At 35.0% G+C, this 19,004-nt stretch overlaps 1 protein-coding gene across 2 annotated transcripts in view; it reads right to left on the reverse strand.

Annotated features, from left to right (window-relative positions):
- Positions 1-19,004, reverse strand: part of KHDRBS3 (KH RNA binding domain containing, signal transduction associated 3) — a 183,372-nt gene that overhangs the window by 4,156 nt on the left and 160,212 nt on the right. Inside the window, exons 8-10 of one of the 2 annotated variants that reach the window (XR_007499602.1) lie at positions 13,738-13,796; positions 11,817-11,966; positions 10,377-10,435 (exon numbers count right to left, since the gene is read on the reverse strand). Coding sequence is in view for 1 of the 2 variants with exons in the window: in XM_049781985.1 (XP_049637942.1) it covers positions 11,875-11,966; positions 13,738-13,796 (151 nt within the window). In the remaining variant the exon portion in view is untranslated. Of the gene's footprint in view, positions 1-10,376; positions 10,436-11,357; positions 11,967-13,737; positions 13,797-19,004 lie in introns of those variants that run through there. The other variant, XM_049781985.1, reaches the window with a different exon arrangement.

Below are 19,004 nucleotides of genomic sequence, written 5' to 3' on the forward strand. Positions count from 1 at the left end.
TAAAACTTTAGTTATAAGTATTAATTTAGTTGTTCTGAGAGAAGTGTGCTTCTCGATTGTGAGTTTCATTCAGAGTCAATTTCAATAGTAAGTTTCAATAGAAGGATGAAAGTGGACCAGAGAGATAGCACAACGGTAGGGAGTTTACCTTACAATCAAATGACCTGGGCTTGATTCTCAGCATCCCATATGGTTCCCCTGAGCCTACCAGTAGCAGGTGAAGAGCCAGGAGTAACCCCTGAGCACTGCCGTGTATGGCCCAAAAAACAAAAACAAAAAAGAGGATGAAATTAAGATGAAAACATCCTGCAACCAGTGTCAAGAATGAACACTACTAACACACACTTTATATGATAGAAAAGGCAGGGGCCAGAGAGATAGCATGAAGGTAGGACATTTGCCTTGCATGCAGAAGGATGGTGGTTTGAATCCTGGCATTCCATATGGTCCCCCAAACCTTCCAGGAGTAATTTCTAAGCACAGAGCCAGGAGTAACCTTTGAGCGCTGTCGGGTGTGATTCCCCCCAAAACAAACAAGCAAACAAAAAAGAGAAAAGCCAGGGGCTGCTGCATAGCACGGAGGTAAGGCAGTTGCCTTGCAGGAGACCAACACAGGAGGAACCCTGGTTTAAATCCCGGCATTCTATTACCCACCCCCCCCCCCCGCCCAGCATGCCAGGAGTGACTGCTGAGCACAGAGCCAGGGAACCCCTGAGTGCCGCCAGGTGTGACCCCCCCCGCAAAAAAAAAAAAAAACTTAAAAAAATATTAAAAAAAAAAGCCAAAGAGAGAGAACACCCTAAAAGCATCAAGAGGAAAATCAAATACTCGTGTGAAAGGGACCCACCGCATTAGACTAAACAGTTTTATTAACCGAATCTCTTCAGTATATAAAAGCTGTATTAGATATAAAAAATATTAAATGAAAAGGGCCTATAATCCAGGTAATTCTATCCAGTTGGATTATCACTGATTTGAAGCAGTGATAATAATATTTTTCAACAATTTTTCTTTTTTAGGTGACATTTTTGTATGTCTATGGTCACAAAATCAGCTCTGTGAGAAGAAATAAAAGGTCTTCTAAACAAGCAAAGAAACCCCACTTAGAAATCATAAGATATTGAAGAAAACATAAAATGTGGGAATGAAGTGTAATTAATAATAAGGTCTTAGATTGAATTTCAGATCTAATCTCTTTAAAGTTTCAAGGGGATATAAATTAAGAACAATGAATATAAATTTCATGGCCATTCAAAGCAAATTTATTTATTTTTTTCATTGCCACAAATCTCTTTATTCATTGATTAAAACTGACGTTTTAGGAATAGGTAGGAAATTGAAAACATAAAAATGCTGTTCTCAACAATGAGTTGCTTATAATATTTCATAAAAGTTAGAATCTTAGAATTATAAACATAGTATTATAAAGCAAAATATTGAAGTCAGTAAGGAAAATATTGTTTATTCTGCCAGACATTGTTTAAATTTAAGATTATAAATTATAAAGTTGTCATGTGTACAATTCAAATGCTTTTGCTAAAATTTAAAATGAGTTGAGTTACTTAATAATAAAGATAAAATATCTTTAAAATATGACATTAGAAATAAATCAAATTTTAATGAACTTATTGGGTAGACTATTCACCTCCAAGTACATGTTGTGATATAACAGGACACATAATTAACTCAGAAGACCTAAACACACAATGAAAATAAAGAGTAAGTAGATAAAAGGTCTCAGACAAAGGAGTGGGTATGGGACCTTCCTTGCCCTGTACTACAGATGGTCTTTTGAGCACTGCCAGAAGTGATCTCTGAGTACAGTTGGGAGTAACTACTGAGTACCACTGGGTGTGTCCCAAACACCAGAAAAGACATCTATAATATTACCTTTTAATAATTATTCATTTTTAGAGGCCTGAGAAATAGCACAGTGGGTAGAGTGTTTGCCTTACTCAAAGAAAATTTATTTAGAACAAATAAGAAGCAAATGGAACCTGATCACGGCACATATCAACCTATAAGGTATGGGGAGTGGGAAGGGGAAGGATAAGGAAGTTCCAAGAAATTAAGACAAATTTAAAAACATCGCGATCCATGTAAGAAATAGAAATAAAATTTTAGTAGAAGTAATTTCCTATTAAAGACACAAATTAACCAATTACACAGCACAGAGTGGATCAGGAAACAAAAACATCTTCTAATACAGAAGATTCACTTGAACATCAGTGATCAATATCAGTTTAAAGTAAAATGTTAGGGCTGGGGAGATAACACAGCTGTAGGGTGTTTGCCTTGCATGCAGCCAAACTGGCATAGACCTAGGTTCTATCTCTGGCATCCCACATGGTCCCCAGTGCCTGGCAGGAGCTATTTCTGAGTGCAGAGCCAGGAGTAAGCCCTGAGCACCACTGGATATAACCCAAAAACTAAAGTAGAAGGTTAGAAAATAATCATACAGACTTCAAAGGGTAAGGAAAACCAGAGAGAGCTATAACGGGCAAAGATTTCACAATAAAAATGGTAACAAGAAATTATATAATGATTAATACATTAAGGTCGACATTCAGTAACATCAAACGAAAGAGGTATCAAAATTTATAAAAAGTTTTTAAGTCTAACCCATACTGAAAAGAGAAACTGACAGAGTCAAAGACAAGTAACAGGAAAACTGTAACATGCTATGTCATCACAGAACTGATTAATCAGACAGAAATCAGTAAGTAAACAACCACTTTAAATGAGGAGTTTGAAGAATAGGCCTTCATCGAAGTAGAGAAAGACTTTAACCCCACAAAGACCAAATACACACACTTCTCCAATGCACATGTATTATGGCAATGCCCATGACAAACTATAGGCTGGGACACAAAACAAGCATGCATAGAGTTGGAAATATCGATACCATATTAAGTATCTTTCCAAAGTACAATGCTAAGGTAGAAATTAGCCAGAAAGTTGGAAAGAATGAAAGATTTGAAAAAAAAAAAACATGCTATTAAATAACTATTAGGTCAGCAACAAAGTAAAAGAAAAAACTGATTTACTGGATATAATCTAGAATTAAGTAGCCTACCATTATTAAGACATAAAAGACACAGCCAAAGTGTATTACGAGGAAAGTTCATAGCAATACAATCTTACATCACTATGTACAAGGAAAAAGTTTAAATATGTAGCTTAATCCCAAAGCTTAAGAAACCATAAAAAGACAATTACAACATAGTCAGCAGAAGAAAAGAAATATAAATTGAAGAGCAGAAAAATAAAAATAAAAAAAGAGCACTGACTAACTAAACTTACAAAGAAAAATAATGGTGGGACAATGTCCCAATAAATACAATAAGAAATGAGGTAAAACTTTAACAGGTGGGCCCGGAGAGATAGCACAGCAGTGTTTGCCTTGCAAGCAGCCGATCCAGGACCAAAGGTGGTTGGTTCGAATTCCGGTGTCCCATATGGTCCCCAGTGCCTGCCAGAAGCTATTTCTGAGCAGACAGCCAGGAGTAACCCCTGAGCATCGTTGGGTGTGGCCCAAAAACCAAAAAAAAAAAAACAAAACAAAAAACAAACAAACAAAAAAAAACTTTAACAAGTAACACAGAAATCCAAAATAGTTATTAAACTTTTAGAAACGACTTCTGTCACTTAACTGGAGTATCTAGAATAAATGGGGACATTTTCACAGTCTTACCAAATAAGACTGATTAGAAAGAAACAGAAAACCTGAGCAGACCAATAGAGCAACAGTACCCCAAAAAACAAATGTCAACTTCATATGAATTTAGTAAAGAGTTCTATCAAACCCACTAAAATGGAAACCCACCTCTCCAAACCACAACCCCCCCAAAATAATGACATTATTCTAGTTTCTGGTGTCAACACTATTATCTTGCTACTAAAAGCAAGCAGATATCATAAAAGAAAACTACAGAACAAATTCCTGATGAATGTAAAATTCTCACCTCATCTTAGCGAACCAAATTCAGGGAAATTTTTTGCCAAGACTTAGTCTGTTATGATAAATACTCCACTAAACAGAAGGAATGTTTATCTCAATATTAAGAGTCAAACTACAGTTAACTATTACTCAATAGCAAAATAATAAAGAAAATTTGGTTTCAGTACTATTATTCAGCACACCATTTGAAGTCCTCTTTATAACAACGAAACAAGAAACTAGGCTACATATTTGGAAAAAAATTAGCTATTTATAGGTAACATGAGAATATACATTACCCCCTATATATTTTACAAAAAATATAGAAATAATAAATACAGTTAAGACGGAAGTCTACAAAATCAACATTCAAAACCATACTTTTATATATGCAATGAACTAATAAAGTTTATTTTAAGTTTATTTTTTTTATTGTAGTTACATAAGAGAACTACAATAATGCAACTCTTATGGGTTTTATGCAAATATTTAATGCTGCTGCAGAAAGAGAATTTATTATCAAATTCCATTTTAAAATTGTGTCCAAAAGAATCAAGTATACAGGAAGCAAAAGATTAATACATGGAAAACTATACTAATAGAAAACTATACTATACTAATAGGTGAGAATAAATAATAAATAAATAAATAATAAATAGAACTATACTAATAGTTAGATAATTCCAGGAATTGGAAAAATATTCCACGGTATTGGAGCGAAAGACCTACAATTGCTACACTGTCTACCCTACGCACAAAGCATTACACAAATTCAGTGCAATCCTTGTCAAAGATATAATGTATACCTTCAGGTTAAGAGGTAGCATGGAGGTAAGGCGTTTGCCTTTCATGCAGGAGGTCATCGGTTCAAATCCCGGCGCCCCACATGGTCCCCCGTGCCTGCCAGGAGCAATTTCTGAGCCTGGAGCCAGGAATAACCCCTGAGCACTGCCGGGTGTGACCCAAAAACCAAAAAAAAAAAAAGAATAAATTATTACTTAAAATTTGTGTGGACCCACCAGAGCTCCTCTAAGACAAAATAATTTATAGGAAGAAAGATAAGAAATATTGCATTTCAACTACATATATATTCAAAACTTAGTAATCAAAGCAGTGTGACAGTGAAATCCACATGCAGACTAATGGGATAAAACTGAAAGTTCAGAAATGAACCTTCAAACATAATGTACGGCTAATTTATGACAAAGGAAGTTAAGAGCATAAAATGCAGAAAGCTTTGTCAAAAAATGATGTTGGGAGAACTGGTTAGCCACATGCAAAAAAAAAATAATAAAATGGAACAGTATCTCACACTGTGCACAAAACAGATTAAAGTTAGCTGTCAGACCAGAATTTATGAAATGCATTGAAAACATAAGTAAAACATTCCACATTACTGGTTTCATAGGTATCTTCTGTGATTTGATTCAATCAGAAATGAAAGAAAAAAATACATCAAAGTAAAAATCACTATAAAAAAAACTATCACATCCAGACAAACACAAGCTACTGAAGGGAAGAAAACTAAAATATAATCCCATATATATGACAAAAGGCTTATATTCAAGACACACGAGAAACCAAGGAAATAATACATATATAATATAATATAATATAATATAATATAATATAATATAATATAATATAATATAATATAAACAGTCCCAACAAGAATAGGGAAGAGTTGAACAGACACTTCCTCAAAGAACATATATGATTTGAGGATAGCTTAATGAGCTGAGTGTCTGCATATAGGCAAAGACATTGTATTTCCCAGAAACTATATGGCCCAAGGTGTAATACTAGTAGGATTCTCAAGCAAAGTGCTGTCATAGACCTTGACAGCACTTGATGTGGTCCCTAAACAGAAATCTAATGAAATAAAAAGTCTCAAAGACACATAAATAAATGCTCATCATCACTATTAGGAAAATGCAAATCAGAATGATATGAGAAGGGCTTCAATTAAAAAGGGCAGAAACAACTGCTAAAAGGGATATAGAGAAAAGAGAGGCCTGAGGGGTGAGAGTGATAGTACAGTGGGTAAAGCTTTTGGCCTTACAGTGGCCAATCTGATTGTACCCCCACTATACAATATGGTCCTCCCGAACACCAGGGTGTAGAGCCAAGAAAAATTCCAGAGCATTTCTGGGTATGGCCCAAACGCCATCATCTCGCATCTCCCAAAAAGAAAAGGGAGTTCCCACATGTTGGAAATGGGACACAGTTTAGACTACGGAAAAAATCATACGAAGATTTTTTTCACTGAATCAAAAACAGACACCTCCAGGCATCTATCCACATATATCCTCAAGATATGTGCACACTAACATTTCTTGCAGTGATATTTCTAAAAGCTAAGATATAGAAGTAATACCAGTCCCCAGTGACAGCTAAGTGGTGGAAGAAGTGAATACACACCAGTGTTTGCCATAGTGAACTATTCTGCCTTAACCCCTGCCTCTAGCAGGGAGGAGTGCTTACAATCCCAGGGAAAGAAAGAGTTGCAGCACACTTGAGTATAACTGGGAGATGAATGTTTGTTTGTTTTGTTCAAAAGGAGGTGGTAGGCAAGGCAGTAAACTTTGGGAACCTCTGATGTAAATATATAACTTCTAAAACACACACACACATACACACACAAATATTTTCTATATATAATAACTCTAAGAAAAGAACAATTTTGCATTTTTCTACAACTTGGACTGCCAAAGAAGATGTCACATTAAGTAATAAAAAGTCAGAAGCAGAGAGGCATACTGAAGGAATGAAGGAAGGAAGCAGAGAGATACTGAATGATTTCACTCACATCACTTTACTCACTTCACTTTTAGGAAACCTGAATTTTTGAGACAGGATTGAGATCACCCTGAGATATGACAGAAATGGCCTTTAGGATCAAAGTGTGGAATATTAACTTTGGCAGTGAGAGTAGTCTGGGAAGTTTTCTCCCGAAACTTATGAACATTTTCACTACCCATGTTATCTCAATAAAAGAAAACTAGAGAAAGCTGGAATCTACATTAAGCATAAAGGTTTCCTTTCCTTTCCAAGACACTGAATGTCAAAATGAAAGCTATTTTTGCATGCAAAATAAAATTCAATTTATATTCATCCTATAGGCTCCTCTAAAGGGGCTTATGCTTTCTTTGATTAGCATGATGACTTGTAAACCCGCTTTAATTTGGAATTTGTGAAGGAGGGGAGAGAGTAAACGAAGGAGAGGGGAGGAGGAGGGAGAATGGGAAGGGAAAAGTGAGAAAAACAAGAGAGGGAGACAGAGGTGATTTCAAGAGAGAACAGGAGAATGCCAGTCAGTATGCACCCCAATGCTAAAGATTAAGTACAAAAGCACACATCTCAGGAGGGGAGATGTGTTGTGCATGTGTTAAACACTATGTGCTTGCAAAATATGTACTAACACTCCCCCATCCATCCCCCGTCCCCCAAATAACCAGTTTAAAATACGGATCTTGTCTCTGCACACAGTGATAAATCGATAGCCACTTGGAGTTGTATCAAAGGAGCTGCACTATAACTGTGATCCTAGTAATACAAGGGATGATTTTTCCTTTTTAAGTATATGTTCAGTTACTACCCATAACTCAAATTATAAGGACTCATACTGTGTAAATCTCATATCCATTATGCTGGTACATTCTCATTCTGTTAAACACTATGTGAAGAGATCTCACAAGAGAATGAAAAAAAAACAAGGGGCTGTATTTGAAGGCTATTTGATCAGCAGCCAATGAAAACAAAGGTTATCAAAGTCCTTCATGGAATATCAGAAAGAACACGATCTCTTTCTGTGGATAAGAGCAGGGAGGAGGTCAGACAACAAAGTATGCTACACCTCAAATTTAGGTTTAACAGACCTACAGACCCTTTAGTATTCCTTGCCAACCCAGACAGATTAGTAAAACACTTTTCTCTAGGTTATACTTTCTTATAATGATGAATATTCACATTAAAAGACAAATGAGCAAATTCTCAAGTGTGTCAAGTCTAACAAAGCAATGTGGAGGTATGAACTATTATTTTACTCACGTTATGGATGGAGAATCACACTTTAAAAGAATTTACTGTATTTTTTGTACCATAAGACGCACTCCCCCCCCCCCACCACCAAATTGCGTCTTATGGAGCGAATGCTGTGTGAAGCTGAATCCTGAATGCAGGGGAGGAGATCATCTAAAAACTATGTGTGTCTTATGGTCAGGTGCATCATATAGAGCAAAAACTATAGAAAGTAACTTTCTCAAGGTTACAAAGCCAGTTAGTGACAGAGCTGGGATGGAAATCTTTCCAAATAGCCCTACCTAAATATTTTGCTTCTGTTAGTCCAAATGCCTGCTGGTTCTTCATCAATCACTTGACTTACATGCTCTTTCATGTATCTGTCTGTCACAGCTCTATTGATTCCTTCAAGGACAAGACCGTGCCATTCATCACTGCATGTCCACTATTTGCAGCATGGCAGATGCTTAGTCAATGAAGTCAAAGAAATTCATCTTAGAGTGCCCTGGATATACAAAAATTCAAAATATAAACATGAAGGGGGCAAGGGCAGAAGATGGTAGAGTAAAGATGGTTATTAAATATAAAGTCTAGCCAGAGCTCAGTGTTGTTACAGAGTGAAATTACCATTGGGAGTAAATGGTAACAGAAAAATTAGTTATTGCTATTAGAAAAACTTAGGGTAGAGGGAGAGCTCAAGTTAAAACCAGAGAAATAACAGCTGTGTGGGACTTAAACGCTGGATTAAAGTCAATAAATAGTTCAGAACTTGGCTAAACCATTTACAATGTGTTTCCTTAGTGACTTCTTCATTTCTTTAAACGTACATGCCTCCCTTTATAAAACAGTGATAGAAGTTTGGATGGAACTGGAGGGCACTAAATTAAGCAAAGTATGCCAGCGGAAGAAGAAAAGGTATATGCTGGCTGATTTCACTCATCTGTCATACAGAGAGTAATAGAACAAGAAAGTGGATAGTATTAGACAATGACAAACCTTTGGCTTTGTGTTACAATGCTCCATTATGAAGCAGTGAGGAAGGGTGGAGAAGAATGAAGAGGAAGTAACAAAAGAACATTGGTGGAGGATACTTCTAATGTCTGTGGTGATTAGGTGCAGTAACTTGATATACCAATACCATATATGCTAACACTACTTTAACTTGCGTAAACTAAAAAAGAGTTCTAAAAAGATGGTGGGAACATATTCTTCTACATTCTTATAATTTACACAATCTATAAATGATTCAATAAAATAATTTATATAAAGCAATAAGCACACTGTTATAAAGGCAACTTGGAACCAATGTCTTCTTATTAATACAAAAATAAGAAATCTGATGAAACTAAACTAAAGCTCTTCCAGAGTGCCAAGTGGGAGGGGTGAATATGGTTTCTATGGGCAAAGCAACAAAGAGCAGCTAGCACTGTAGTCAGTCTAATACCCATCAATATTCAGAATTTCCTGAAAGTTGGTCCACACCTTATAGATTTTTGAGTGCCTACATTATATCTAGTGTAGATCTCCTTTTCAGCAAAGTCTGGCAAATGAAAAATAAATGAATTTCATGGGGAGGATGAAAGCTGGAGGAATAATGCCATATGCTCTAAGGGAAAGAAAGATTGTTCTTGTGGTAAATGATGTTCAGTTCAGATAGGACTGATAGAGCATAGGCCAAATAAAAGATGGAGGGCTGGATGTGGGGGGATGAGGGGGATGCTTGAAATCTAAGAGATTTGCAATCACAAGTATTTCTAGTGCTCCTGATATTTTTGACTTACAACCCAAGTATGTTCTAATAGAACTATGGATTTCTGACCAAATATAACCAGGAAAGGTCAAATTAGTAACAATTTTTCTTCATAGATCCTAGACTTTTAAAACAATATTAATTCTGGATGACAGCTTAAACATTTCTTATACAATAATCTGCTCTACAAAAACTGAAAAAGGTTAGCAGTATACAAGATATTTTACTTTTATAATCCTAAGGTAATTATTCTCCCAAATGTCTAGCATTTGTGTGGTTTGTTACCTATTTTTGTCCGGAAAAAAATAAAATTAGAGTATCAAATGATATATTTAACTCAGTAAATTGCAATGTTAAGCTTAATAGGAAAAATATAAATACTGGCTAGACTAGTATATTTATATTGAAGAAAATGATCTGATTATTTAAATGCTGCCAGCATCTGAGATTCTGACCTCTACGGTTTAAACAAAGCTGACCTGGTCTGATTTGTTTACAAAAAGGAAGCCAGAAGCTTCCTTTCTGACTGGAGGAGTTAATTTGCCATAATCACTAGTGCTGGTAATAGAAACCAACATGGGAAATTTTCTATGTGACTTTAGATAAGCATGAAATTGTCTTCGTCTTTCACTGTGCATAAAAATAATTGCAACAAAAGGCACTTACTTTTTCTTGCTCTAGGTGCAAAACCAGTTCCTTTGACTTTGCAAGATGGCAGATATTTCCTAATAAAAGAAAATACTTTTTACTCAAAGAGAAAGCAATCCCTCAGAAATAAAAATTAAACATTTTACATAATCTACAATTTCAAAAGTCATATGATTAAAGAATAACTTTATTAAATATTTGTCAGTTTTAAGAAGTGCCCTCAATTACTAACCAAATAATGTATTACAAACAACTAGTTATGAGATTTTACATTTGTTTAATGGGAATAATTGGCCCCAATTAAAATGACTAAGCTAAGGCTTTTTAGATGACTAAAACAAATTAAACTTTTTAAAATGAGAATTTAGGTGCTCTTAAAACCTTTCTAAAATGGATAATGAAACTTGCTAAGTTGTAATCTTCCTGGTTTTATTAGTTATATTAAGATAAATTAAGTGAGATTAAAATCTTATTTGATTTATTTACCTTTGAAAATGAAGACCGTTTAAGGCTTACACATCCTCTGCATTGGCGAGTGCGACCTCAATTAGTCAAGTCAGAATGTCTTTAAAAGCTTTGTGCTTATTGCGTCCAGCATGGAGCGAGGTGTTCATTAAGGTACCAAAATTCTCATAAAAAATCCAAAGTTGCACTAGTGAAAAAATGCTCAACAAGATGAAAACTGATCACATCTTTTTCAGAAAATCAGTAGCTGTTTTTAAAACCATTTTTTTTAAAACAAGATTTGGTTTGCGTAGTTTTAACGTGCCACAGAGCAGCCTGATAACCATTTGGACTCTTTAAACAGCATTTAAACCTACAGTGAGTATAGATAATGGTACATTTAATTTTATACCACTTTTAGAATAAGCTGTACAATATTTAGTGTGACCCTTTTATGACGAGCGTTGTTAAATGAATTCTTGCCCTGTTTACAGCTATTTATGAAGGCCTTTTTAAATAAGAAAAACATGAAACTGTTAGCTCACACACACGAAATTTCTTTCAAAAGTTTATTTAGTATCAAGCAAGGAGACTTTGCTTAACACTACAGAACATTTCAAGACTTGAGTTACAAAAGAATAACACATTATTTGCACTTGTCATTGGCTTCCCTTTTTACGCATGTTGGCAAGAGAAAAAATAACTAACATATGGCTAAAAGATAAAATAACTAAATTCTATGGAAACCTTTAAAATGAAAGGTGAGGCTTATGTTAAAAGGATGGATTAACATATTTAGTAAACCTATTTTTTAACACTAGTTAAATCAAAGTTATTTTTTTCCTTTGGATGACCTATTTTTTTTCATATACAGACTGGAAATAACAAAATTTTACATGTCTTTTTTTTTCTGCCCAGCTTGATGTTTCAACAAAGTATTTTTTTAAGTTCCATCCATTCAGACTTTAAGCATTTGATTTATTTAAAAAGGGATTGTTCATAGAAAACAATTACTTTGAACAGTTTACAGGACTGGTGGAGATTGGCTATTTCACAACATCAGACAGTACAATCAGTATCTGCCATATGGCTGGTCTCTGTAGATGCCTTTTGTGGTCCTCGCTGAGGGTGCCTTAGGTCTTGAGTTAGTCCACTCCTCTTGCCCTAAAATCAGTAAAATCACAGTTAAAGCACTGCTAGGGGCCAAACTGGCTTCATTTTCAGAATCTGACTTTGTTTTGATAGATTTTTATATGGATGATATAGGCCGCAGATGAACTACACACAAACAAACATATATACATAATGGAATTATCTTATAGAAAGTATAAATATGTTAAAATTAGCTATTATACAAGTAGAAAGCCTATCATTGTGGAAAAAAATTATTTTTGTATTTTAAATTACAATTTTCAGAAAAATTTTCCTCTGGCCACTCACTTGAAAAAAGCCCACCAAATTCACCGTTATGCTGAACAGAAATGGAACAAAGTTTGGAAAAAAGATCACTTAGTTTTTTAATAGCAAAAGCAAACACAAATAAAAATTATGAAAGCAAAGACAGAAAAGTTGGAGAAGTAGGAATTGTAAAGATGCAATTAACCTTAATTAATCATTAATCTTCACAGGGTCTTCATTTTTGAAGCAAATGTTTCTTTTGTAGAAGTTTTTTAACTCATTACAATGAATATGAAAAATACTTAATACTGTGTCAAATTCACTTGTAAAATTAAATTTATACCAAATAAAAATGTTAAAAAAAAAATAAAGGGCATTTTATTTTCTGAAATTCAGTTTCAGCACATTCAATGAGAGATCTACACTTTTATTTTACTGCAAAGAGTTAACATCCATGCTGCAACTTTCTAGCAGTTTAAAAGCTATGTGTCCACAAAGACCAATTTAAAAAAAAAAAATCCGTGAAAGAAAAATGCTTAAAACGACCTCTTCTTTTGATACAAACATATAATCAACGTCAATCCCTCAAGCTAACCTGTTTCAATTTAAGTAGATGGCATTCAGCAAACCAAGGTATTTTCTTAAGTGTTATGAATAATGACAACAACAAAAATGTCCACTGTAAGGTCATCACATCTTGAGGTAGGTGATATAACAAAATGTACTTCAAAAGAAACATTGAAAAGTGGCTTTTCAGTTATGTTCAGAAAAATGTCATAACATCCATTAACCGGAATCCTATTTCATGTGCGCTGGGTACCAGGCACTCATCAGAGCTTTGCAAATGACTGAGGCTTCAACTTCTTTGATCTTCCTGCCTTGCAGCGAAGGTGCATCTCACCAGCATTAGGCTGTTTTTTCCCAGTTCTTGTAATTAAAGTTGTCATTGACAGCAGTTTGAGACTTGGGATGCTGTTTCCCTAGCATCTCTACAAGTTCCATTAAATCAAAAGGTGGTTTTGCTATATTCTTGCCAGCTTGATAAAACTTTCCATCTTTTCAGGTCAATGTTCCTGTAACCTTTGAAGACTGACTTTCACTATAATTTAGAGTATTTGTGATTGGGAGTGAATTAAAATATCAAGAGGGGGTGGCATCTAAAATGCCTTTAGAGCTGTAGATTCAATAGTTTCATTTTCCTTTAATACCATGACGCAAAGATACTTAAAACAAAAACACAGTCTGTCAAGTATTTGCAGCTTGGCCAATCTTTTGTGGCTGAGAAAATCAGAACATGGCAATCAATCTAAAACGAAAATCTATATTTGGAATTTGATTTTCTATAATTTTCCCAAAGCCTTTACTCTTCAAATAGTAATGGTAAATATTAAAAAGATGTTTCTAAAATGAGCGAGATATGTACAGATTTACTAAGAGAAATGTCTTATTCAGGGCCAAAATGTATTAAATTCCTCTTCAAGAAATACCTCCCATAATCCTTTCCTTTGTCACCAGTTTATTCTAACCAATCACTTACCATAGGAATCGTAAGTCTCTTCATTGAGCCCATGTCCATAATCATAATAATCACCACCACTGTAATGCAGATAAGCAAGTATGCAAAAAATAAAAAGAAAAAACAGTCAGAATGAAAGACTTCAGGGTGAATATAAATGATATCCAAAGAAATACCCCCTGAATTAAATATAATTAATAAAGGAGTAGTTAAAATGAAAGAAACCTCTACCTGGGTGACAGCTTAGAAACAAAAAGCATTAGGCTACCAGACTATCAAAGGTCCCTTTTCAATTCTCTAATAAAGGTGTTTAACAATTTCTAGCAATTGTCCAATAAACAGAGTGCCTTCTATATATATATATATATGTATATGTGTATATACACACACACACACACACACACACACACACACACACACACACACACACACACACACCCCAAGAGGTGTGGAATGCCTAATAAAAGAGAGATGTGTTCTGGGCAGATACAGTACTTATGTAATTTGTCCATTACTGTTAGTCAATCCTTCAGACTCATAACATTTTTCTTCCTGGCTCTACATTTTTGGTTGGGAAATTATCATCTTGGGTTGTCATGGAAATAAGGTATTCCAATAATTCTAGTTTCATGATGATGATGATCCTGCTCAGCTGGTAAACACTTTAGGAATCTATAATATGAATAATGATCTAAAATACATGTTGTGTTGCTCTAGAAGAGTTGCTTAGAGCCCACCCTGTGACAAGACTAGCCATATCCATGTTTCAGAGAAGACAACTGCAGAGTAGAAATGAAAGGACATCAGCCTCATCTCACAGGAAAAGGAGAGCTAAGTTCTTAAAAGTTAGCAAGTCTGATGAGAGAAAGTTACCCAATGGGAACTCTATGTATTTGCCCCAAACCTGAGAGATCTCATTTGACAGATATTCTTTCCCATCCTTCAGAAATATAAGAAACAGTTTTTAAGAATTTTAACTCTTTTGCATTTCTTTTACTCAGCCCGCCCCTCGTTGTTTAACCTGTCACTGACTAGTTAACTGAGACCAATAAACAGAAGGACTGTACAACTGCTTTCTACCCCAAATTAAGCTTTCTTTAAAAATAAACATTAGGGGGCCGGCGAGATGGCGCTAGAGGTAAGGTGTCTGCCTTGCAAGTGCTAGCCAAGGAAGGACTGCCGTTCAATCCCCCAGCGTCCCATATGGTCCTCCCAAGCCAGGGGCAATTTCTGAGCGCTTAGCCAGGAGTAACCCCTGAGCATCAAAAGGGTGTGGCCCGAAAAACCAAACATAAATAAATAAATAAATAAACAAACAAACATCAGGGTGAATGAAAAGTTTGGCTCTGAAATGCTCTAACCCTATTCAACCTAAAAATCTATAAATACAGTGAAGAATGTTTTTCAATGAACAGGAAGGCTAAATGGTATAATTTGGTCCAGCAATGGCTCAGTGATAAGACTATCTTAGTTTTGACAAGTGAAAACTTTAAACTGACATTTTCTATCATTTCTCCCAGTTTCTGATTATTTATTGCAGGACTGTCATCAGCCAAGAAGCTAGAAGCAGCTGAGCCCCATTCTCATACCTGTCAGTTCCATCTGAATTGCTTTCACAGCATTTCATTTTGTGCACCTAAGATGTCTATTAGCCAAAGATTCATCCTATTTTCCAAGGGTAAAGTTAAAAAAAAAAAAAAACCACAACCTGACCCCAATACCAACATATGGCAAAGGAGAAAAACCAATTAAAATGCTTTCATTTATGGATATAACTTAGAATATTAGTAATAGGGAAGAATGAACACCATATGCCTCAACTCCATTAAAAAAAAAAACTACTATGGTGGGATAGCCCCTACCCCAGTCTCAATAGATTCAGAGTGGGGTTCCCTCTTAGGTCTTCTACCCTTCTTCCAAGTTCAACTCCATCTTGGAGTCCAAGGAAAACAAAATGGACAGGATTAAGTGGCTTTCTTCCTTTCTTTTTATTAGTCTGAGACAAGAAATAACAAGATGTAAACTGGCGTTGGAACCAAGATCAAAGGACAAAAATCCCAACTCCTAGATTAAGAAGGAATTCCTGACAATTTATATATCCCCTCTTCTTCTTATTATCTTTCTACCTAATTCGATCTGAAGTTCACTGGAATTCATCTCATTAGGACCTTTGCTTAAGTTTTTGTCATTTCAGGGAGCACTCTTCATCACTATCACTCAAGAAGCTTTCATCTTTTCCCCAACACCTACTTCCCTGGGTCTGTCCTTATCTTTTACATATCTCTAGTCCTTGTTGTTTTCAGTATATAGGGAGATGCTTTTATATACAAATTGAGCTAGAATACCAGACAACAAAGAACAGGGATTTAGTTAGACAAAGCTTTATTGTCCCTCATCCCCAGGGAGTCATATGCTGTGGCAATGCTCAGGGGACATTATGGGATATTGGGGATCAAACTCAGGTCAGCTATGTAAAAGGAAAATGTCCTACCTGTTATATGGTGCCTTCAGAGTTTATATCTCTTTTGATTATAATTTTAGCATATTTTTTCTATAGCTGTTGATTAATTTCAGTATGTTCTCAATAACACCTAGAACTAAGATTTCTTTCTAAAAAAATTAAATATTATTTAGGGGAAGCATTTGCATCACATCTGGCAGTGCTCAAGGGTTACTTCTCACTCTGTGAGGCTCCTGGATTTTTTTCTCAGTGATCATTGGTGGTGGTGCTCAAGGGACCATATGGGATGCTTGTGATCAAATCCTGGTTAGTCACATGCAAAGCAAAAAGTGCCCTTACCTACTGCGCTATTTCTCATACCCAGAAATGGACTTCTTATAAATAAGAAAACAATCAATTTTTCACATTTTCCAGCAAAAGGTGATTTAACACATTTATTACATCAATAGAAACCCCACAAAATAGGTGAGAATATGAAAGAAAACCCCTTTTTATTTTTTATATTTTTAGTATTTATATTATTTAATTAATTTAATAGTTTTAGCTTATACATAAGGGGTTCTATCAATATAAATATTTATTTTTTAAAAATACTTTATTTAAACACAGTGGTTCAAGGTTGTTCATAATACAGTAAAACCCCTTTTGTAAATATAGAAGATGGAATTGAGAAAGTCTTAAGAATGAGGAAAAAATTATGGAGTTCCCAGGTGAGAAAACTTGGAATGTTGGTGATGATTATTCTAGCAGGAATATAATATTTTAATCTAATACTTACAATATATGTGTGTATATATAATACAAAATGTAGGGAAAATTCTTGTTTTTACTTATCTCTTTGAATATTTGAGTCCAAATATATTTTGTGCCACAGCATGTAATCATTTGATACTGGATTTTTAGGCTTTCAATAAGGATGTAAAATAATCTATCCACATTGTATGAGCAGTTTACAGCATTTCATTAGATGATTTGTTAATCTTGAATTTGTATTGGTAACCAGTATATCCATGTGCTATAATGAGGTCTCTTTTGGAGACCATTTTTGATAACACACAGATGTGGATAGATGGGTCAAAGCCATTATCTGCTTTTTTAAAAAAAAATTTTTTTTTTGTTTATGGGTCACACCCGGCAGTGCTCAGGGGTTACTCCTGGCTCTAAGCTAAAATATATTTTTTATTAAAATCTACTGTGCTCTAAGAACATTTGTGAATGCAGATTTTATCTGAAATATTTATATCAGAAATAATTGTGTTTGGAAGGAATACTATTCAAACTCTTTGTTTGGTTTGTTTTTGGACCGTAGCCATCAGTGTTGAGTTTATTCTTGGCTCTGCACTAAGGATCACTTCTGGGCTTGGGGAACTCTATGGGGTACTGTAGGACCTCTCCAGCCAAGTGCATTTGGGTGGGATTATCCACATCCTTGTGAAATAACATAAAGTTAATATATAATGAATTTTAAGTGGTTCCAGAGTAAATCTAGAACATATTTGCATAACAATTACTTCAGCCCCCACTCCTAATAAATTCTACATAAACTCTTATGTAGAGTTTAAACTAAGCTACATTATATATAGCAACTGTATTTAATTCTCAAAATGTAGTTTGTTGCTTTTTAGACATTTTATAAAACCTCTTGGGAATCTTGGTGTTGGGCTTACTGAAGGACTAAATATTACTTTCCCAGGAACAGTCAACACATTGCTTGTTCCCTTCACTTCCTTGGGATTTGCTTACTAAGATGATTATCAGTTATTGGTGACAGTTATGGACTTATAAATAGTAATGTATTCCTTAAAATAAATTTTATAGAAGCACTTAAAAATATGTTCTGAGAGAGTTTCATCAGTTATTCAGTAGAGCTACTAAAAGTGCTCATTTTAATAGCTAAGTAGCATCCTATTGTAGGGATACAGCATACACAATGTACTTCTATTGAAGGACACATCTAGGCTGTTTCAGCTTTTGGCTATTAAAAATAAGCCACCATGAATATAGGGATTTTATCCCCTGATACATATCATAATTTACCTTGATAAAATTATTAGGAATGCAACTACTGCTATTTATTTTCTGCAGTGCCAGTGATCAAATTTAAGACTCACACATGCAAGTAAAATCCTCTAATGCTAAGCAATACTCCTGGCTAACATATGTTTAACTTTTGAAAAGAAAATACCAAAGTAATTTAGATTTATGTCATTTGTATATGTGATTGAGTCATAAGTTACAAGTGGTCTACAGTTTGGCCAACATTTGGTGCTCTAGAATTCGTCATTCTAGAAAGTGTGGTGAATCCCAGTAATATTTTCTTTGTTTTCTTTATTGTTACTTTTGGGAGGTTATACCCAGCTATGCTCAAAGATTACTCCTGGTGGTACCCAGAGGACCAAAGGGGTATATGGTGGGGGGTTACACTGCTTGTCAGTTGAGTACGTAAGTGCCGGTTCACTTTATATTAACCTGAATTTTTTGTGTTTTTTGTTTTTGGCCAAATTCAGCAGTGCTCAGTAGTCATTCCTGATTGGGATCAAACCTGGATTTCCCTACCCATCCTGCTAGTGCTCTGGTCCCAATCTATCAGGTTTTTTTTTTTTTTGTGGGGTGCCACACCTGGTGATGCTCAGGAGTTATACCTGGCTACATGCTCAGAAATTGCTCAAGGGCTGGGGGACTATATGAGACGCTGGGGGATCTAACCCAGGTCCATCCTAGATCGGCCACATGCAAGGCAAATGCCCTACTGTTGTACCATCTATCTTATTTTTTTTAAATAGTGTATAAGTAACTTTTCTTTATAAACTATGTCCATTTTCACATT

The sequence above is a fragment of the Suncus etruscus genome, chromosome 10 (assembly GCF_024139225.1).
Source record: "Suncus etruscus isolate mSunEtr1 chromosome 10, mSunEtr1.pri.cur, whole genome shotgun sequence".
NCBI classification, from domain to species: domain Eukaryota; kingdom Metazoa; phylum Chordata; class Mammalia; order Eulipotyphla; family Soricidae; genus Suncus; species Suncus etruscus.